We start from the raw sequence: 22,610 nt of genomic DNA, 5'->3' as shown, positions 1-22,610 counted from the left end.
ATAGCTATGTAATTGTTCGGTAAGTATGTGTGAAACCTTATTTTATTATAAAAATACCATTTTTATTGTAATTGCAAGCTTGTCTAATAAGTATCTGCTGATTTTTACAGTTAATTTTAACTTAAATTTGTAGGCAAATTTTGGAAACCATTTACAGTTAAATTGGTCAGAAATAGTATCAGTATACTATATTCTATTCCAGAAAGATATATACAGGCAGTCCCTGGGTTACGACGGTCTCGGCTTACGCCGTTCCAAGGTTATGACGCTTTTCAATTATATTCATCAGAAATTATTTCCAGGATTATGACGCATGTTCCAGGGTTACGAAGCCTGTTCCAGAGTTACGACGCCAACAAACGCTGATCTGGCAGATGAAATATGACACCAAAAATGCAAAATAATCAATATTTAAAGGTTTTTTTTGATGAAAAATGCAATAAGAATCCAGTTTACATAGTTTTGAATGCACCTAAAGCATTAAAAGTAAGGTTTTCTTAGGGTTTTTGACAATGTTCCGGCTTACGACGCGTCTCAAGAACGGAACCCCTGTCGTAACCCGGGGACTGCCTGTATTGGATTTTTCTAGAATTTTATTGGAAACTGAAAATCTGTGTAAAGATTAAAATATGTAAAGTGAATTTTAAATTCATGAAATTAATTAGATCCTGAGAACAGGATGAAAAATTCTGTAGTTGGAATTTATTCAACAAATATTTTCCTCCCTTTTTGTCAGGAGTGAAAACTCAGAAGTTCAACATGCCTGAGTTTGATCCTCGTACTGTAAGTGATTCAGTGTCATTATTTGATCCTCCATCCACCAAAGTGCCTAAACATGAATTGGAGGTAAGTTGTTTTTATGTAGTGATTTTATTTTATTTTATTTATTTTTTGCTTGGTTTGAATTTTGAGTTTGACTGTAATTTGATTATATTTTTTGGGAATAACAAGTGATATTTTCTTTGGAGAACATATGGGTTTAGTTGATTGATTACTTATATGGCATGTACTGGTTTTCACAGTAATTTGATGATTGATGATATTTGTGATGAACAAGTGATGTTTTCTTTTGAGAACATATGGGTTATGTAAAGTGATTATGTGGCATGTCAAGTACCTCACTAGTAATTCAGGATTTAACGTTGAAGATTTGATTAAGATTTCTTGTTCTCTCCTGATCTATCATGTAACTGTATACTACTTCAGTGCGACTGGTTCTTTGAAGTACGCACTGGGCATTCAAGTGAAAGAGAAGAGTGAGGTCACTCAGCCTTAAGAAAGAGGGTGAAACTTTGGCCAGTTTGAAAATGTTTAATTATATGTATATTGGTGTGGATCCTTTGAACAAATAATTGTGATAGTACTAGGGAGTGGAATTTGAGTTAAAGAAAGCTTTGGAGTTAGAAAAAGAATTTATTGTAATGAATACCAAAGTAGTCAAAAACAGGTATGCTATTTTAATAACTTTTTTGAAGATTACTTATACTAGTGTCAAGAAAAGAAAGAACTTTATTTACTCAACAGGTTATAGTTTTTGTTGGGTACCCTGGGAGTGGTAAGAGCTTTTTGGCATCAACACACTTTGCTGCTGCAGGGTATGTTCAAGCTAATCGTGATACTGTTGGGTCTTGGCAGAAATGTATCAGCATAATGGAAAAATCTTTACAGGTAATGTTTGGCTGTGGTCATTTTAGGTTAATAAATTTATTCTGAAAATATGAACCTCTTCAAATTTTTCTTGTGGGCATAGTGGTAATACAGTAATAATAAGGTAAATGGGATAACTTACATCATGGTGGCTTTAGTTAAACGTTTTCAACATTATACACAATGTAAGGGTACTGATGTAATGACATTACTTTATGGAAGTTAAGGTTATTGATGCATAAATCCATTGTAGAAGTCCAAGTTATTGATTTAGCAACAAAATTGAATGGAATTAGGGTAGTATTTAATTCCTTATTTAGGACATTTCCAACAGCAGATGATAGTAAATGTGCTTCTAGATCTCAGATCTCACTTTGTTGCAATTTGTAAGTTTCTTGTAACAGAAGTCAAAGAGTTGAAACAAAGCAGAAGTAAAGGTCTCTCCCTCGAGGAAAGTCTAAAGGTCTTACTTTTCTCTGTATAAAGTGACGTCATTCAATAAATTACAATACTAAAAAATAAAAAATTGGTTGGTAAATTGAAAGTGTTGAGGACTTAATAAATATATTTTTAGTGCTTTATCTAGATTATATTTGCTATTGGTTGAAATTTGGCACTTATGTAACATTGTATTGGACTGTATTTTATACTTTGATTAGTTCTGGTAATTTTTCCATCAAATACTTTCTAGTGCACAAGTAACAAGTATCTGTAATTCATCATTCCAAAACTTATCAAACCAACTCTTGAACTTCATTTCATATATTTTTCTAATATAGGCCATAATCTCTTCAAGCAGGAAGGAAAAAATGTTGTCATAGACAACACAAATCCTGATGTAGAAAGTCGGCAGCGATACATCTTAGCTGCAAAGAAACTGAAGGTTCCTGTCAGATGCTTTGTGTTCAATGTATCAAAGGATCACTGTAGACATAATAATAAGGTATAATTTTCTTTCACCAGTTTTCATTATAAATTTCTGATGTATTGAAATTAGGAAGATTCAACTGCAAGCAAGAGCTTGTGAAACTGTGATAATAGTATGTGGGACTATGCGTTAATTAAATATGAAGTGAGGCTAGTGTAGGGAAGATTTTGTGTGTACGGCACTAGACGTTCCTTTATTACCCTTTGGACAAGTACCAAGTTGACCCTTGCTATTTGCAGACTCACGTATTTACGGATTTTCTCTATGGACCTTATATGCCCATTATTTGCATATTCGCTGTATTTTTCTGAGAAATATCCACAATACTGAACTGAATTTTCAAATCATTTCATAATTAAATGCACTTTTTGTGATATAACTATTTAAAAAACCAGGTACAGTAGTACCTCAGACTTTGAACGCAATCCGTTCCAGAAGGCTGTTCGAACTGCAATTTGTTTGAAATAGGAAACAATTATCCCAGTAAGAAATAAAGGGAATTAGGATAATTCGTTCCAGCCAGCCCAAAAAGTCCCCCTTTTCACATTTTTTCCATTATTAATGTGTTCAAAAGTTAAATTAAGAGTGTAAATTAATGAAACTGTACGTAATATGAAGTAAAATTTTCGACATTTTATTTTTTCTGTGTACGATTACGAACTGTTTGGTGAAAATGGCACCCGGCTTGGCTAGGGGATGAGGGAGGAGAGACAGGAACCTTTGAGGAAACCGAGTTGGTTGCAGTATGCAAAGATTGATAACAAAATCAAGTTTTATTCACATTAGTTACAAGGACAATATCAAAGGAATCGATAGTATCTGTGTCCGATTGTGATTGTGTGTCTAGAGAGAGAGAGAGAGTAATCAGTGTTACACTTGGATCTTAGTGTACGGAAGAGATTAATTATTCCACAATGGATCTTAGTGCATGAAAGAGATTAATTATGCCACAATACATCAACTTACTGTTGGCAAATGGCAGACTTCTAAAACAAACACAAGGATTTTGTAAACAAATAAGTAATAAGTCAAGAATGCAGTAAAAGGGAAGAGAGATAAAATAACTTCTCACAATGAGGCTGTTTAAACAAACAATCGAAGGCATGCAGAAGCTGAAAGTGGCGCCAGTTTGTTTATTACAGAGCTGAGATACTTTTACAGTAGTAAAAAACATCATAAAAGCAATTGTCACTAGATAGGTATTTTACCATAACAAAAATAAAAGTGATTTGGGCAGATCGAGTGTGAGAGAAACAGGCAAATAATCATCCCTGCCCAGCTGATAAATCAGTGGGAAGCACAACCCCTCTCTCTCTCTCTCTCTCTCTCTCTCTCTCTCTCTTCTCTCCTCTCTCTCTCTCTCTCTCTCTCTCTATCTCTCTCTCTCTCTCTCTCTCTCTCTCGTTTCACTCAGCGCACTGAACACCTCGAGAGCAAGCTTTTTTTGTTTGCAAAATCCTCGTGTTTACTGTATTGCATTTAATTGTTGTCATGTTTTATCATTTTGTTAAATTTTTTGTGAAATAACATTTTATTTTTTATGTGAATTGGTACTGCTTTTATGTGCATATTACTATAGTAAAGATATTACTGTCTCCTCTTCTCTCCTCAACAATATCAAGACTCATGATAACTTAAAATCATTCATTCATTATGCCTCAAAAATATAAATGCCCCCTCCTTCTACATCAAGTTAGTTGTGCATCACTGCAATGATGAATGATTTTGTTGATTGTTCGTGCTAAATTTTATTGGAAAAGCTTTGTTCTTATATTTACTATTTCGCTATTATTGTTAAGCTAGAGCGTCTCACTTGGTACACTGAACGCTGCTCAATTAACACTTTTTAAAAAATGTTTTTTTCTGTATTGCATTTGTTTTCATATTTTATCATTACAATAAATTTATTGGAAAATTCCTTTTTTATGAAAATTGTTATTACTTTTACATATATACAGTAATATTTTAACTCTCTCCTTTCGTTCTCTCCTCAACATATCAACACCTATCTCATTCAGTCTCAAGTCAGCTGGGCGTGACATCACCGCGGTTACGTACATTTTATACATTTTTATGCTAAATTTTATAATGAAAGCTAAATTTTATATTAAATGCTTTTATACTTTCATTTATTTTGTGGAAATATGTTATCATTAAAAAACTATATATTGTAAATGAAAAAAATTTAATACAGTTTAACTGTAAGACCCTATAGGCCATCAAATACGAGTATAAACTAGATAATCAGTCGGTTCGAAGTACAAGCATTTGTTCAACAAATGATACGAAATTTTCTCGAAAATTTCGTTCAAAGAATGAAAAGTTCAACACATAAACGTTTGACAAACGAGGTACTACTGTATAAGCATTTTTAGTGGGTTTTTCTTGAGTTTGATCTAACAAAATAGGCAGTTTTAAGAATTTTTATTGGGGTTCTAAAGTATTTGTGGATTCTAGCTATTCATGGGGGTGTCTGGTGCGCATCCCTCATGAATACAGGGGTTCCACTGTAATGAACTATAAAAATTTTACAGTAGTCTGGTTTTTGGATAAAAGCAATTGTCAATTATCACAGAAGGCATAAAGACATATGTAAATAAGAATATGAACTTTTCTCATTTAATGTTTTCCAAAAATATTTAATGGTGAAAATTTAAAGCAGGAATAATTTAGATTAGAGAATTAATTTATAATCAAATTGATTCCTAGAGAACTCATTCTCTAATCTGATTTATTATAAAAATAAATATGATTAGATAATAAAGTTTTCTAGAGAATACATTCCTTAAGATTTTGCCCGTTTAAAAAATTATTGCCTTTCAACATACAGTACTTTGAGGTGCTATAATGAGCTTCAAAAAATGCAAGGATTAGAGAGAGTAAATGCTTATGATTTCCATTGGTATTGTAGAAGTAGAATTTTAATCTTATAGTTTGAGATATTGGGAAATGTAAGGGATGTTATGTGGTTACCTTGTCTAGCAAATTCTAATTGTTTTCAGTATCGGACCTTCAGTGGGGCAAACCATGAGAGCATCAGTGACATGGTCTACAACATGTATAAGTAAGTGTTGGCTTTTTGTTCTGAACTTGTTACTTCACCAACAAAGATGCCAGAAGTCTTTGGTTTTTTTATCCATATTAGCAGGATATCTTAAGTGTTGGTGAGCAGAAGGATGAAACTTTGAAAATACTGTTTAGGCATTAGGCAGCTTTCTCAAGGATTAACTTTTGGAAGAATTTGGCTTATGGTTTTGTTGCCATATAAAACCCCTTAACTATGAGCTTGGTCTCTTCCCAAAGTTAATCTAATCATCTCAAGTTCATATATAAACATACTTGGTGGTGTCATGAAATTTTGTTCTCTTGTTCCTGAAATGCATATATGTATTTTCTACCCCACAGAGATATTTACTGTTTTCAAATGTTGCATAGATAGCTGCATATTTAAGTGGCCTTGGTGTTGTCTCATTTGGTTACTTGCAGACTTCATATACTATCAGACTTTACTAGCAAGCACAACCCAACCGTCCCTGTGAGCTAGGAGTATGGGTGTTTGTGGGAGCCCATAGATCTACCTGACTCTTGGTGGCTCTAGAAAGGGTTGAGAAGTCTTTGGGCTGCTGATAATGTTTATGTTTTATCTATAGGAAAATACATGTATGCAGTAGTAAAATGGCCTGTCCCTTGCCATTGTTGCTCAAGAGTGACTTGAACCTTTTGTCCCAATTATGACATTTTTATAATAAAACAGTTTTAATTATACTTACCCAGTACGTAATTATATAGCAATAAGTTCCACTTATATGGCAGCTTGAATTCAAAATTTTGCTGCTGATAACACTTCACACTATTTTGTAGGCGACCAATCCCGCTCACTATACTCTGTTTTTTTTCATCTGTCCATCCGCCTGTTGTGTTTTTGTATGGTAACACTGCGTCCTGGGCTTTAGATAGTTACATTCAGCTTACATTCAACGATTATAATAATATCCTATTTCGAATATTAACGGTGTAATTCGCATACGTAAATTATTTTTAAAACACTTCTTTTCAGTTGCAAATGTACACCCAGATATCCTTTTATTTACCTAAAACTTACAAATAGCGTAACTATCTAAAGCCCGGGACGCAGTGTTACCATACAAAAACACCACAGGCGGATGGACAGATGAAAAAAAAACAGAGTATAGTGGGAGAATAGAAATGACTGCAAGTACCAAGCTCAGTTTTGTTCATGCCTTATGTCCATCAGAGGGGAGTAGGGAGGGCTCTGATCATGTAACTACTGGGTAAGTATAATTAAATCTATTTTATTATAAAATTGTCATTTTTAATTATGTAACTTACCCAGTAATTACATAGCTGATTCCTACATTGAAGGAGGTGGGATACATGGCACATATTATGTACTTCAAAATATGCAATAAATTGAAATAGAAATGCTGCTAGCATTGAATACAGTATGTGTCATTTCCTTATCAGTTAAGAGAGCTACATGGGCATATTCTACTCCAAAATATTAATAAAAATAATGACTTTGAACTAGGAAAGTTGTTGGCATTGATACAATACTTGTTGTTTCCTTACCTGGTAAGAGAGCTACTACAGGTAGATACTGTCTGTGGTTGGTGCTCATCTTAACCAGTAGTGGTGTGGCGGTATAGCCAGGGGTCGCCTCCTACTTAGTGGGAACTTTGAACAGATAGATGCCCACACTTGTCCTGGGCACAGCACCAAAATAAAACAACCATACAGTAATGTCGCCTACACCGAGATAAATCCACACCCCATCCACTGAGAGTGGTGGGTGCTTCAGGTACATTGCACCGCCTGGCTCTGCAAGACTTGACACATTACAAGGGGAAGAGATAATAGGAAAAAATCTTATACTACTTCCTTCCTCTATACCATGCCAGTCACTAGAAATGGTCTGAACACACTTTAACTTCCATGAAATTAATGAGAAACGAAGAGCGATTACATTCCCAGTAATTTGAAGGCAGATTGGATGTATTGGGCATAAACTATGCAAGTTAAAGGTTACTTTGACTTCCTTAGTTTTACTTATATGAAGGCAAACTGCTCTCTTAATTCTGAGTGTGCCTCAAGGTAAAAGTACATAAGTGTAATACAGTCTTGTCAATGGATGCAACTGATATTGCCATACCACTATATGCAAAGGATGGTCCTCTGAAAATTCCAAATGGACAGGGACCTCCCTGTTCTTCCACAGAGTTGTAGATTATTTGGACGCTCAGAGAATGATCTGCTGTCAGTCTGTAGATGGTGCCAGAAACTCTGCACACCAGTTGCGCTCTGAGCTCAGGACTTGAAGATTTGAAGATTGTGCCAATGAGTCTTGAGTTGCCTTACCACTAGTAGTGGAAAAAGGAAATCATGAACTAATGGGGAAAACAAAAGCATTGACTTCTATGCTGAAGATACCTTTAAAGGGAAAGGAACACCAAAGTTCATGTTTCTTAAGTATCCCCATAGTAAAGGTGGATGCTAACTCCAGGGAGCCACCATAACTGCTTTGTCAATACAAGAAAGAATAGCACAACCCAAAAAACTGATAACTTCAAACACCATGAAGAGATTTCTTAAAAAGTGATCCAACTTGGCTGACAAAAAAACATAACTTCAGCAGTCGAGAAAAATAGACCTGCACGGAGGCTCAATAAGACCTGAAAACTCCCCTTGGAACAAGGCAAAGGCAGTCAAAATGGGGGCTTCTAGTGGTATAATATGAGTGTCTTCTCTTCAATAAGTATAGGGGAAACAGGGCAGCCTTCCTGTTATCTCTTTTGTCCACTAACCAGCAGTCTGTGAAGTAGAGAGCACCATAGTGGGTAGTTTAACTGTATCCGAGGATAAACTACTCAAATGGAAGGCTGGGAAGTTCTTCAAACAGAAACGAAGAAGGGAAGCATAAAATTGGAAGCGAAGCCTCATTGAGATTTGACTCTCTTCTTCTGCTGAAATAAACTGGTGACAAAGTAGTCTCTACTGTGTGAGAGACAGTGGAAAGTTTGAGAAAAACCTAAAATGAAACCCAAACACTGTTGGATGGGAGGCCAAGCTGGGTCTAGTAAGTCGAAGTAGCACTTGAAAAGGTAGATGAAGTAAGTGCTGGTGTCAATGGGCGCTCAGAAGAAGCATTGTGATCGACTACTGGCCAGTCACTAAACTCTGGGAGCTCGGTCACTACTACTGTTTTCCCCCGAACCTTCGGTTGCTTGCAGACTACTACTGAGCATTCTAGCGACAATGTTCTACTGCCAATGGGAGCTCTAATACGAATGGGCACTCTGATGCTAATGGCCGCATTGGTGCTAAATGGCATTCAGGAACCCAAGAACAGTCCCTAAATCTGTGTCTTGCGCCGTTGGGCTCTCAGACGAGCACTCGGAACAAAAATGAAATGATGATCTTTCTGACACTAGTATATGGCACTCAGAAAAAAATTAACTCTGGAAAAAACTCTGGACCTACCAGGAACTACAAGGTCTCATTTCTTTAGCCCTCTTGGGAGACACCCAAGGGGTGCTAGACACATCCACTGCTGACCTTTTCAATGACCAGTATTCGTCGCTGGAGTACCACTGGCACCTTTGTTCATGGCTTGAAGCCTCAGAACTAGAGGAAAAATTATTAATACCTGAAAAGGTGCCTTTTTCTGGTTGTCTATTGTCACCTGGGATTTGCTACAGGTACGACTTAGAGGCTGACTATGCGGTAGACCCCTTGGACTCCACTGGACTGCCAGTATGTCCCCTTGCGTTTGGTTCTTTTTTTCATCGAGAACAGACAAGACCAACATCATTGTGAAAGTCGTGGTTTACCTTTTAGTTGTATGTCACATATAGCAGTAGATCCACACTCGTGTGTATTTCTAGCAGAGGTAACTAGTGTAATATTCAAGTCTTTATTGCTTGCTTTGCCACCAGTGTAATAACTTTCTTTCTTGTTACCAGTGTAATGGCTTTTATTCTTTGTCTCTTTTATTAATTGTAAATTGTAGATTCTTGTCGTCTCAGGATTCTCTCTGTCTATCCATCTACCTATCAGTGGATCTCTCTCTTTTAATGTCTACCTTATTTTCCCTAGCCTAGTATTACACTAGCATTCTCAAGATTTCTCCTGCCTTGAAGTGATGAATGGCCTTCATAATTGGAGCATTGTGGAAAGAGGAGGAGGAAGCCTGAGAGGGATGCTTTATCTACCAGGAACCTATGCCAGGTTGTTCCAGAACCTTTTTCTCCCTGTGTCCATCACTCTTCTCCCAGCACTTCTTCTTCGTAGAGGCTCAAGCCAGTTTCTGAAACAGACTAGTACTTGAAAACAAGGGTGGCTAATAGAGAAGATTCATGTGACACCCCATCTCTCGAGCAGCCATTTTCAAGCCAGCCAAGGAATTAGGCCATTGACTTCAAATACTTCAGCTTAGACCAAGGCTACCTTACTGTCTGCACAACTAAAAACCCCATAGATGAAGTCAAAACAAGACCCCATTCCATCTACCTCTACAAAGGGCATGGACACCTCTCAGCCCTTTTGGCTCTTCTTCTGTCAGCTGAAAAGAAGTTTCAGCTGGAGTAGGAGCAAGAAAAGAGGGGGTTCCTAGTGAGGTTTGCCCTCATCCTGAAAGCCCTGCCTCTGCAGCTTACTCTTTTATTGCAATTGCACATCATATAATTGAACAAAGCAGTTGCTTCATTCCCTACAGATTGAGGTTACCTAGCCTCTCCTGCAAAAGAGGCTTTACTCTTAGAACTGCTGTCACAGACCCCGGAGGTCCGCTACAGGTTCAATAGTATTATTAATAAACAAAAAGGATTCAACACCAACAGTTGAAACTCGGGATACGAATATAGAAAGAAACACAAACAGAACAAAGGTTTATTTACAAGCTTACTAACAAAGATAAATGCAGAATGGTTTCTCCTATTTACATAACAAAAGTAAAATCCTACAATACATGAACTGGGGAAACTGAGATAATGAAATACTTGCTGGCCAGTTTTGCAGCTGTCGAAAATCAATGCTTGAAGCGACGGCTTCACAAAAGAGAACTATAACTTAAGACGTCTTCTTGACTCCGTACTGCAGAAAGCAATGTCTATTCTTGATACTTGAAGGGCAGGTTACTCCTCAAAATCACCTTGTAGGACGTTTCTCCTCTGAAGGCTTGCTCAACGTCGGAATACCCCTGTCGTTCTCTCTCTAACTGGATGACTTGACTCGAATCTGACCCCACTCTCGTGCGTCTTCTTCCTCTCTTATCCATCATCTGTTCCTTCTTATCTCTCTCTGATGATCTCTCACTGATGATCTGATCTCTGATACTTCGTCAGTCGTATATGTATGGCGATCTGGGGGCAGGGCCTACCTGCGAACGTCACTGACCCCCGAGACGACAGGAACGTTTTTGAAGGATCTAGGCGAATAGTTACACCATAATACACGGCGACACGTCGGCGCCTGTTGAGTTCCATATCCCACCTGGCTATTCTAGAATAATCATGAGAACAGGCGCCTCTAACACGTGCGCAAATGCCTCCTGGCTGCAGACCTACTTGAAGAAAATGCATTTTCCTTTCCTTTAATATATTTTACTTCACTATAGAGCGATTACCATGACACATCCCCCCCAAAAAAAAATTAAATCAACCGATTTTATTTTTTGTTTAAATAAACAGGAATCAAACGGCAGGGGAACAATTCTGCATAAAGCTTTAATCCAGTTAACGCGCACACTTCTCCGTTCATTCACCTACTCGTGCCAAAACAGAAAACGGTCATCAGGCTACTCATTCTGAAAAATCTCTAGAGAGGCTATCAGCTACATTATCCTTTCCTCTTAATGTTTCCTTTTCTTAACTCTAATTGAAAACCAGGAACTTCTTAAGCACCTCTGAGTTTTTCTCAAAACTAACTCCTCTCTGTGACACCATTACTACGAACACGGGTGGTGGCCACGGCACGGGGCGTTCTTTATAATTCTGAAGCAAGTGTACATGCATCCACTTTGCTCTACTCTTACCCATATCGATTAAATAATGTAGATTTCCCCTCTTCTCTAACACTGAAAAAGGACTTCAAACTTAAAAGATGAAGAGGGACCTTCTTTCTGGATTAGTACTAAAACTTTATCTCTCATACAGAAACTTTGTCTCTTTCACTCTGAGATCATGTTTCCTTTTAGTTTCGCCTTGACTTCCACTCTCGTTCTCCTTCGCTAGTTGCCAAGCATCTCTTAAATTGTTTTCATAATACTCTAGATTAGTTATGTAGTCTTCTCTACCTTCTTTAAGCATCAAATTACATTTTAACATTTCCAAAGGACCTTTAGCAGTGTGACCAAAAAACACAAAGGTAACTTTACACATTCAACTTACTGTCGATATATACATAGCTATTACTCCGTCGTCCCCGACAGAAATTCGAATTTCGCGGCACACGCGGCAAGTAGGTCAGGTGATCTACCCCCCCGCCGCTGGGTGGCGGGAATAGGAACCATACCCCGTTTTCTAATTCATATTTTTTCTGTCGCTTGGAATGTAAACAACGTTTGCAGTTGCCTCCATGATGGATTTTCGTGTTTCATCGCCATCGATCGTCTGGGCTAACTTTTGCAGGGAAGTAATGGATCTTTGGTTCGGCATACGCTTTTGTTAACTTTTAGTAATTTTTTTTTATAAAATTAACTTCGAAAATTTCGAAGATAGTGACGTGTAACTACCGAAGTTTTCGGTAGACACTCATGCACTTTCACGAAAGTGAATACTTATACTTTCATGAAAGGGAATTACTTATATTTATTCATTAATAAAAATAAGTGTTAGAGTTTGATTGAGGAAATGTATATCTTTCTTCCTAGTTGGGGGAAGTCAGAAAAGTAACTATCCTTTAGAAGCTTTATTAGCTCTTTGTGTTAACGAGCAATTATAGTAGTAACAGTACTAGTAGTTGTTGCATCCTCATCACCTTCTTACTCCGCAGTATCTACAATATCATATTTGCAAATTGTAGACTTTGGATATAGTCCAAATGCGAACTCTTAGAACGTAAGAAGAAGTATATAGTGTTCCCCCATTACAATGGAGGGTGCGTCTGTTCGGCTCTGTCTCGCTCTCAGGTCTAGACCTCTTCCAAGCTCACAAGCCCAGAGGAGAAGGAATGTCGAAAACCGTAAGGAGGTTTCAGAGAATCCCCCACCACACCGGTCGGCGTCCAGACTGCAGGGATAGCCATTGAAAGGCATCCTAAAACAGTGTTTTCTCCCCACCCTTTTTATGGCCTACTGTTTCCACGATGGATAGGAGAACTTCGAATGAATGAAATTGACGAATGAGAATGACATTAATCGATCCACCATTCTAAATCCAGGCGTCGATTTAGCGCCTTCTAATATTAGAGATCATTCGATAACATTTGTGATAAAGTCATTGTTCGAACATTTTTTCGCAACTAGACGAGAGCGCTATCCCATGGGGGTATGAAATTGTTATTTCAACATAAAATTCCCCATCGGTGCATTTTTAGATATAGATCTATTCTGATGAGAACGATTTAGATTATTTGTCAATCGAATGAATTATATGGATCTCGTTGAGTGATCAAAGCATATATGTATGACTTTTAAGCTTCTAGCTCCTACCATGCTTAGGACAAATTGCCTTAGGACTACGGTATGGCAAGGCATCTACACATACCGAAATTTATGCTATAATGGTCAAGTGAAATCCTTACAAAATTTCCTAAATTAATACAGTTTACCTTAATTTAACAGATTATAGAGGATTCTATTACGCTAGAGTATGAGTTATGATGCTATCGTGTCTTCGAGAAGTGATCGGAGAGCATATCTTTATTGGTGAATTGAGAGTAGGATAGAAACATTTTTCTTCGTGTTAGAAGAGGTTTTCATGAATTACCAGTACCCTTCTAGACTTTCCTAGGAAGGAAATTGTTTAAAAGGATTGTTTAGACGACACCTATTTAGTTTCTAGACTTGTTGAAGTCCTCGTTCGCTTAATTATGCTTATATAAAAACTTCCTGAAGTTCGATAATAATTTTATAAGATTCCTTTATTTAATGGAGTAACTGGCAACTCTGGAAAGGGAAGGCCAGACGGCTTTCGAAGACTGCTTTCGCTTTGAGAGTGAGACCAACGCAGTACCATGTTGTTCTCAGTCGTGAGCGGTCGTTTACAGCTCTCTCTCCTGCGGAATGGGATAACTAACCGTATCTTTTCCCTATAATCGTGGTCTTAGCCTCGGATTGAGGGAATACTGAAGCTATCATAAATAAAATATTGTCTGCCTTTTGTAAGAAGCTTTCAATAAGAAAGATATTACAACCTTTCAATGCTGTTTACCGTAGGTAACATGATTAAAGGATTATAATGCAGCAGAACATTATTATTATTTAATGCACTCATACTTACGTAAGCATGGCTTATTAGAGTACATACTTAGTGAGAAGAGAGATGTAATAGAGATTCTCTTCAAGACTACGGTATGGTTTAAGTCTTTCGAGAAAGGACACAACTGTATTTAGAATCGGGATATTGCGCAAGAAGTTGTATGAGTCGGATGGGAAAACATTCTTTTAGTGGGAAATGGTTTCCCTGAATGGATTATACTACGTATATAAAAGTTTTTCATAATAAGAACGGAATTAACATATGAAAGGATGTCGGGTACCATAAAGACACAGATGTTCTGGCACATAACATAAAGATAATTAGTAGGAGGCGCCAGCCTGGTGCAATAAGCCAAGAGCACCATCCAAAATATTTCTCGTTCAGGAAAAAGGGGGGGGATACGGAAGAATTAACCGAGGAAAGAATAATTCCCCTTTCGATATACTCGAATTAGAGGAAAATTGGGAAGAAACATCCAACTATGGAAGTACTGTAGAATTATAGGATTCTTACAACACCTCTTCTTATTTTGATATAGAGATTTCCTGACCACGGTTGCTAGTAATGGGCCATAAAAGCTCCAGCCAGGCTTTAACCAGGCGATAGGCGCCAGCCAGGCGCGAAGTGCCAACCAGGCGCGAGGCGCCAGCCAGAAGCGTGACGCCTCCCAGGAGCGAGGCGCCAGGCAAGCGCGAGACTCCAGCCAGAAGCGTGACGCCTCCCAGGAGCGAGGCACCAGCCAGACGCGAGGCGCCAACCAGGCGCAAGACATCAGGATCTCCAATTTCTCAGTATTTGGAGATAGTCTTTCCAAGAGTTTCCTCTTTGAGAACTGACACAAAATCAGTTTTTTTTCCTGACAAGGACACAAGTTGTCGCACAGGCGGCCGTGGCCCTTGTCAGGATTAACTGAAATTGCGGAAGTCTCTAACAAGAACAGACTTCTCATGTCAGGTAATATAGTGGTCGCGTGAGCGACTTCTTTCCTGGCAAGAGGAGTTGTTTTGGGAGAAACTTTCTTTGCCAGATCAACCCTCTACTGACAATTATTCTAGATATCGCACAGGCGAACGTAGTACGTGTCAGGATAAGTGGGTTCTTCTGCTTTATAGACCTTTACATGGTGAAGAGAAAAACCGATATCTTTAGAGGTCTCTCGCTTTCCTCATCCTTATGAGACTAGTGATAGAAAATATATCGGACTCATAAGTTAATCTGGGTGCAGGTTTTAGAAAGACCTTGGCAACCCCTTTTTTATTGCACGTTTCGGCTAGTCCCTTGAACCATGCAGCTCCTCTTTCTCCTCTTTCATTGTTATTAACAGGATGTTATATTATCCTACTCCTATGTAAACATATAACAAGGGAGACTTGTAATTTGTTTTGGTAATGGAAAAGACTCGTAGGAGCTCTCAGTATTGGGTGAGAGGCTCTTTCAGTGTTTGAACCGTACAGTACGGCCTGATGTCCTAGGATAGGAATCTTGAATGATTCTCCTCGATCCTGGATCATTTATTAGGAGAATAGGATAATAATAATTGTTGTTTTGCAGAGTAACAATGATAGAATTTTCCATTCTCTTGTTGCCCAGGCACGAGGATGGGAAGAAAGAATATAAGAGAGAGGTAGCAATATACGCGAATAAATCAGGCAAATAAAGTGTCCGAGGTGGACATCGCCAGTTTCCATCGAGACTCTTAACAAGCTCGAATCTCCAGCAAGTGGGGAGAAGTCAGCCAGGCGCCAGGCGCAAGGAGCCAGCCCAGGCAGCGAGTGAGGCGCCAAGCCAGGAGCAAGACGCCAGGCAGGCGCGAGACGCCAGGCAGGCGCGAGGTGCCAGGCAGGCGCGAGGCGCCAGCCAGGGGCGAGGCGCCAGGCAGGCGCGAAGCTCCAGCCAGGCTCTGGGCTTCATCCAGAAGAGATCTATTTCAAGAAAGCCCTGGTCTTCTTTGGAACAGTGGAATCTCTAAAGCACTTCTTCTTGAGTAACTTGATGATTCCTTCAAACAGCTAAGAATTAAAAGCGCTTGAAGTGCGAGCTTTTAACAATTCTTGTTCTTTCCATAACAATATGTCGTGAGAGACATATTAGCTGTAATAACGGGAGATGCAACTCTGTGTTGACTTCTCTTTGCACGAAGGAGATCAAGTGGGCCGATGAGAGATCCTTCTCTCTTTGTTATACGTGTCCACGGATGCGTTGCTGGGATAGGGAGCCGACACTGATCCTTATTAACGAGTGAATTAAAAAATTTTTATATATAATATAGATTTTTTTTTTAACATAAGTTGTATTATTTTCTGGGGTTATTTGAAATGAGTTTGGGGGATAGCTCTTTTCAAATTAAGCCACAAAACCCTCGTGTTAGGATCAGGTGATCGGGATCGGTGTTGTGCTCCTTAAATTATGCCAAATAGGCATTGGTGTATTTTTCATGTAAGTGGATAAGACCCCATTGACAAATGACCACTAGATTCTGTCAAGTAAGTGGATAAGAACACCCATTGACAGATCTACAAGAACTCTTAGCCATAGGTCACATCCTCGCTGAGGCTCTTGAGAACGAAGCAGACTACTAGCTATAGCTAGGAAGTCGACCCTTCGTCTAAACACATAGGAACGAAGGTTTTTATTTTATTTATTACCTTACAACGACGTGTTGTTTACCTGTCTATTCAGTAATAGCTGTCTTTGACCCTCCACCAATGGTGTGAATCAGCTATGTATATATCTGACAGGTAAGTTGAATGTATAAAAATGAGATTGTTATGATACAATAAAGTTTTATACATACTTACCTGGCAGATATATACAATTAAATGGCCCCACCCAGCCTCCCCTCAGGAGACAGCTGGAAGAAAAAATATGAATTAGAAAACGGTATGGTTCCTATTCCCGCCACCCAGCGGCGGGGGGGTAGATCACCTGACCTACCTGCCGCGTGTGCCGCGAAATTCGAATTTCTGTCGGGGACGACAGAGTAATAGCTGTGGTATATATCTGCCAGGTAAAGTATGTATAAAACTTTATTGTATCATAAACAATATCATTTTTCTTTCCCAGTCATATTCAAAGTTACTACACAGTTTTTTCGTAAACAACTCTTTAACGTTTGGTGAAACTGCTCCACAATGCCTTGTGATTCGGGGTGATAAGGTGTGGAAGTTACGAGTTTAATGCCTAACTCTTTCACTCTATCCCTGAAATATTTGGATACAAAATTACTAACATTATCACTATGTACGAGGCAGACCAAACTTTGAAAAATAATCTAACAATCGTTTAACTACGGTCCTTGCATTACAGCTTCTTATGGGTATCGCCTCTGGATAGCGAGGTAGTCTATCAATGATTGTCAACAGATATATACTCCCTCCCTTACTTCTAGGCAACGGTCAGACCATATCGATAACTACATTCTCAAAAGGTTCGTCTACTGAAGGAATATTACATTAAACGGAGCTCTGGGAATTACTTGATTCGGTTTCCTGGCAATTTGGCATTCATGTCAGCTTTAAAACATACCTCTTTACGTCACTCCTCATTTAGGCAAAAGTACGCCCTATTAATACACTGAAAGTTTTATTTACTCCCAAATGTCCTTGCTCATCATGTGTTAACCTCAAAACTAGTTCACGAAGCTTCCTAGGAACCACTAATTGTTCGGTGATTTCCTCTTTACTACCTGACTTGGCTGAACATAACTACACAAAACTTCGTCTTTCAAACAAAACGTTTCCTTACACGCATTATCAAGATCATCATCCAGTTCACATTCAAAAATTCAGGTTAGGGTCTCATCCTCTCTCTGAAACTTGACTAGCTCATCCTTATTCAAAAGGTTAGTGCCTTATTCATCACCGTAACTATTACTTGATTCCACCTTATCGACTACGTTACTCTCGACAGCTACACCTTCTGCTTTTAACACCTATAGTCAGGTCTCTCAGCCACACTCATGCCAAGATCAACCTCGCCACCTCTATCACACTCGTTTGAATCCACGAACTCACACTCGCTCGAATCCACGAACAAATTATGACCGTAGTCTATGTCTGTATCTAAACCTGACCTAGTTACTACCAGTTCAGGCACGGGAATTCCCTCACAACAAAAGGATTCACATTCTTGGATTCAAGCTAAGTCCTTACCGACAATTAAATGTTTCAAACGCCATCAACGGGCAAACTGTCAACAAATGCAAGTTTCAACTTCTCCTGACACTACCTGACTTTCTAATTCCAACTTCAACAAAGGACAAGGACACAAGTGTAAGGAAATCCACCTAACATGACTTTTTCTTCCATATTGATTTCTGCCTTGTTTGGCACTCTCTCTCTCCTAATCAGTGAGACAGTAGCTCCTGTCTCTCAAAGCAAGACTACCTCTCTTGAATCTACTCCTCCAAGAGAGGAAACACCTTTTGACAAAAATTCACCAAAAAATTTCCTAGTTTCTCTCATCACATCATCCCTATTTGACGAAAGGTTAACTAGAGACACTGGTTTCTTAACATCCTTCCTTTCTTCTGCACAATTTCTTGCTAAATGCCCTTTCCCATTACATCGGAAACATGTTAATTCTGACTACTAGATGCCCACTTTACTCTTACAATCCTTAGACGTCATGACCAGGTTTTCCGCATGTATAACAGGAATAGTCACTTTTACTCGCATTGCTATAACTAGAACTGAAAATTTTACTGTTTTGTACTCTACCAGACAAAGGATCATTTCGCTTCTTACTGACACTTAAATTATGAGTCAGACTATATTTGTCTGCTAGCCTAGTTGCTCCTGCAGAAGATACTTCTCGCTTATCTTCCATATAAAGCTTAATCTCAGGAGATACATTATCTTTGAAGTTTTCTAACAACACTAAGTTCTTCAAACCATCAAAATCCTCAACTTTAGCGGAAGTTAACCAATCAAAAACACAGGCTTTCTAACTTCTTACCATATTCTACATACGTAATATTTTCATCCTTTCTCAAACAGTTTCTTTCACAATATCATAATCATCACATTCTTCCTTAGACATGCAACTATACACGGTAAGTGTCCTACCACTCAAAACTGACTGTAAATAGCGTCCACATTTCTTTAGAACCTACTCTTTCCATTAACTTCTCAAAACACATGAAATATGTCATTAAATCTTCCTCATCAAACTTTGGTACTAATTCCAACACTGCACTCATACCTAACCTATCAGCTTCATTTTCGTTCTCACCTGTCTGACTGCTAAGAGTACTTTGCCTTAACCGAGCGATTTCCAACTCATGCATACTTCTTTCTCTCTTTCTTCCTGCTGCATTACCAACATTTCTCTCTCTTGCTGCATTTTTCATTGCTTCTCTCTCAGCTGCTCTTTCCTCTCTCTCAGCCGCTCTTTCATCTCTCTCATACTTTTCTCTTTCTTTCCTTACAATATACTCATTGGAGATCATTCCCTTCTAGACCTAGAAGCTTACCAGACTCAATAAACTCTTTCACCATCTCACTCATTCTGGCTCTTTCTGTATTCTCCATTTCAATGTTACAGTGCCGAATACCCTGGCCAAAGGTCGCCAATAATGTCCTTGACCCCGGAGGTCTGCTACTAGTTCGATAGTATAATAAACAAAAAGGATTCAACACCAACAGTTGAAACTCGGGATACGAATAAAGAAAGAAACACAAACAGAACAAAGGTTTATTTACAAGCTTACTAAAAAAGATAAATGCAGAATGGTTCTCCTATTTACATAACAAAGGAAAATCTTACAATACGTGAACTGGGGAAACAGTGAGTAATGAAATACTTGCTGGCCAGTTTTGCAGCTGTCTAACATCAATGCTCGAAGCGACGGCTTCACAAAGGAGAACTGTAACTTCAGACGTCTTCTTGACTCCCGTACTGCAGAAAGCAATGTCTATTCTTGATACTCGAGGGCAGGTTACTCCTCAAAATCACCTTGTAGGACGTTTCTCCTCTGAAGGCTTGCTCAACGTCGGAATACCTCTGTCTTTCTCGGGTCTCTTACTGGACGACTGACTCTAATCCGACCTCACTTTCGTGCGCCTTCTTCCTCTCTTATCCTTCGTCTGTTCCTTCCTTCTTCTCATATCTCTCTCTGATGATCTCTCACTGATATTCTGATCTCTGATACTTCTTCAGTTGATATATACGGTGATCAGGGGCGGGGCCCCTACACGTGAACGTCACAGACTCCCAAGATGACAGGAACGTTAGAAGGGATTTAGGCGAATAATTACATCATAATACACGGCGACACGTCGGGCGCCTGTTGAGTTCCATATCCCACCTGGCGATTCTAGAATAATCATGAGACAGGTGCCTCCAACACGTGCGTGAATGCCTTCTGGCTGCAGACCTACGTGAAGAAAATGCATTTTCCTTTCCCTTTAACATATTTTACTTCACTATAGAGCGATCATCATGACACTGCAAGGGAGACATCTGGCACCCTCCTTACTGAATGTCTGCCAAGGGAATTGGGCCATATTCTGCAATTGGTGTTGTAGGAGTCCCTCTCCTATGCTGACGACAAGGGCCTGTCTGTCTCAGCTGTTAAAGGGTATCGCTCAAGTGTTCTGCCCATGTGGTATGGATAGGTCCATGCCACACAGGCAATGCTTAAGAGGAGCTTTAAATAGTCATACCCTCAAGAGATCAGGCCCTCTGGGACAAACCTGACATTGATACTTTGAAACCTAAGGACAGCCCTTCTAAACCCATCTCTGTCATTAGACAGGTATCTTAACCCTCAAACAGTTTTCTTGCCCTTGCCTGGCAAAGGGAATGGGGGAATTTTATGGATTGCCACACCTTGGAAGGAAGGGTCAGTCTCTGTTCCTTTTCATTCCCAGCTTTGTGGTTAAGACACAAAATCCTTTGGTTCTAGACCCAGGGTTTAAGAATTTCTTAATTCACTACTTCCAGTACTTCATAGGTGGAGAGCCAGATGGGATGGGGAAGTTTTATGGATTGTCGCACCTTGTTAGACACTTGGAAGGGTGGCGATCTCTCTCACACTTTCATCCCTAACTTTGTTGCTAAAAGACAAAATCCCTGTTCGAGAACCCAGGGTTCAAGCGTTTCTCAATTCACTCCCTCCAGTATTGCATAGGGTTATCATGCACTAGTCCCTCAACATATATTCATTAGGACCAATGGTGGCAGCTCAACTAGTAGTGTAGTTAGTGGGGAACCCTCAGGATGTCTCATGGGCTCATTCAAGAAGAGATGTACTGATCTTTTCTCCCTTTTCAAACACAAACACCAACCCACCACCATTCATGCTCAAGTACAAGCAGGCCTGAAATGAGCGAGGAAGTGGGCACTATGGGTGCCTGTTGTAGTAGTAGTATATAGATTTCCAAGCCCTCATCTCCCCTTCAATAGCAAGGGAGGGGGAAGGCAAAGTAGAACCTTTATCTAAAACCCATTGATTACATAATCCATTAAAGGCTTCTGATGAATGGTTCCTGCTCCACAGAGGTGGTATTAAGTTTTTCAGGTTAACCGACATGACTGTGGTCCATAATTTGTGGAGCAGGGACGTAGGGAAGTACAGTCCTGCTTTCCAGGGCAGTGCCTTCAGAGCAACTCTGACCTATCCCTTGGGGCAGTCAGTAGAGCAGCAGTAACCTCCTGTTTGGGATGGTGTCAATAGAGCAGCAATGACCTTTTCCAGACAGTGGCACTCTGCCCCCCTCCACCCACACACACTACTTCCCTGTTATACTTCCCAGTTAGACACACTACTTCCCATTTAAGTAGTGCATCTACATACAGAGAAAGGTAGGGTGTAGTGTTTGTATCCCACTAGGATCAAATGCCAAATTTTTAAGGTACTTTGTATTTTTTCCTAGGTATGCAAACCATAGCCTATTATATTGAAGATAATCATCCTAAACCACCATGCTTCATTATTTCCCTAAAGTTTTCCATTCCAAATACAGGTAGAAAGAACAATGGGTAGTATTGGTTTGTGAGAACAGGCAATCCCCTCTCCCCTCTCTCAGTCTCCCTGGTTTAGTCTACCACCAGTCCAACCCATGCACAGTAAAATACTCCATATATGAACAGCCACTGTGGTACATTGGAAAAATGCAAATTACTTAAAAAATACTGGCAATAATTTGAAAGGTGATAACAAAGGCCAGTATTTCTAATGTGTATATTTTCATTTCTAGATCAAAGTATGTTGAACCAACATTGAAAGAAGGCTTTGATGACATTGTGAAGGTCAATTTTGTTCCCAGCTTCAGGACAACCAAAGATGAAGAAATGTACAAGATGTTTTTATTGGAAAAATAACTACAGATCTACTGTCTGGAAAAGTAAATGACTCAGACTAACATATATACAATTTACCCATAAATAGTAATTTCTTTAAAACCAAATATTTCTTAAATAGGACAAAACGCCATCTTAGACAGCAAACAGTGCCTCCTCAAAAATGCAAACTACTGTGAAAACCTTATAACTTGAAATAATATATTACGAAAATACTGATGTGCTTTATAAACCCTTGAGCAAATACAATCTCTTATTATTATCACTGGGCAAAAAACTATTTTGAACATCTAAGG

General features: G+C 39.0%; 2 protein-coding genes across 3 annotated transcripts in view; one reads left to right on the top strand and one right to left on the bottom strand.

The window, feature by feature from the left end:
- The window catches only part of LOC135221941 (uncharacterized protein F21D5.5-like), a 202,820-nt gene that overhangs the window by 31,562 nt on the left and 148,648 nt on the right, over positions 1–22,610 (bottom strand). The window lies entirely within an intron of this gene.
- Positions 732–22,335, top strand: LOC135222261 (uncharacterized protein F21D5.5-like). Its single transcript, XM_064260374.1, has 5 exons — positions 732–846; positions 1,525–1,668; positions 2,447–2,590; positions 5,578–5,639; positions 22,212–22,335. Exons 1-5 carry the CDS (start codon positions 760–762, stop codon positions 22,333–22,335), a joined length of 561 nt encoding a protein of 186 aa, XP_064116444.1. The 5' UTR covers positions 732–759.

Source organism: Macrobrachium nipponense, chromosome 3 (assembly GCF_015104395.2).
Source record: "Macrobrachium nipponense isolate FS-2020 chromosome 3, ASM1510439v2, whole genome shotgun sequence".
Lineage (NCBI taxonomy): Eukaryota > Metazoa > Arthropoda > Malacostraca > Decapoda > Palaemonidae > Macrobrachium > Macrobrachium nipponense.
Note: the sequence above shows the minus strand (reverse complement) of the source record. Positions and strands in the feature narration are given on the sequence as shown.

Excerpts from the sequence above, each read along its gene's own strand:
- LOC135222261 (XM_064260374.1), top strand. The coding sequence starts at position 760 with ATGCCTGAGTTTGATCCTCGTACTGTAAGTGATTCAGTGTCATTATTT. Across the intron at positions 2,591-5,577 it reads ACTGTAGACATAATAATAAG|TATCGGACCTTCAGTGGGGC; the intron begins GTATAATTTTCT and ends AATTGTTTTCAG. Across the intron at positions 5,640-22,211 it reads ATGGTCTACAACATGTATAA|ATCAAAGTATGTTGAACCAA; the intron begins GTAAGTGTTGGC and ends TTTCATTTCTAG.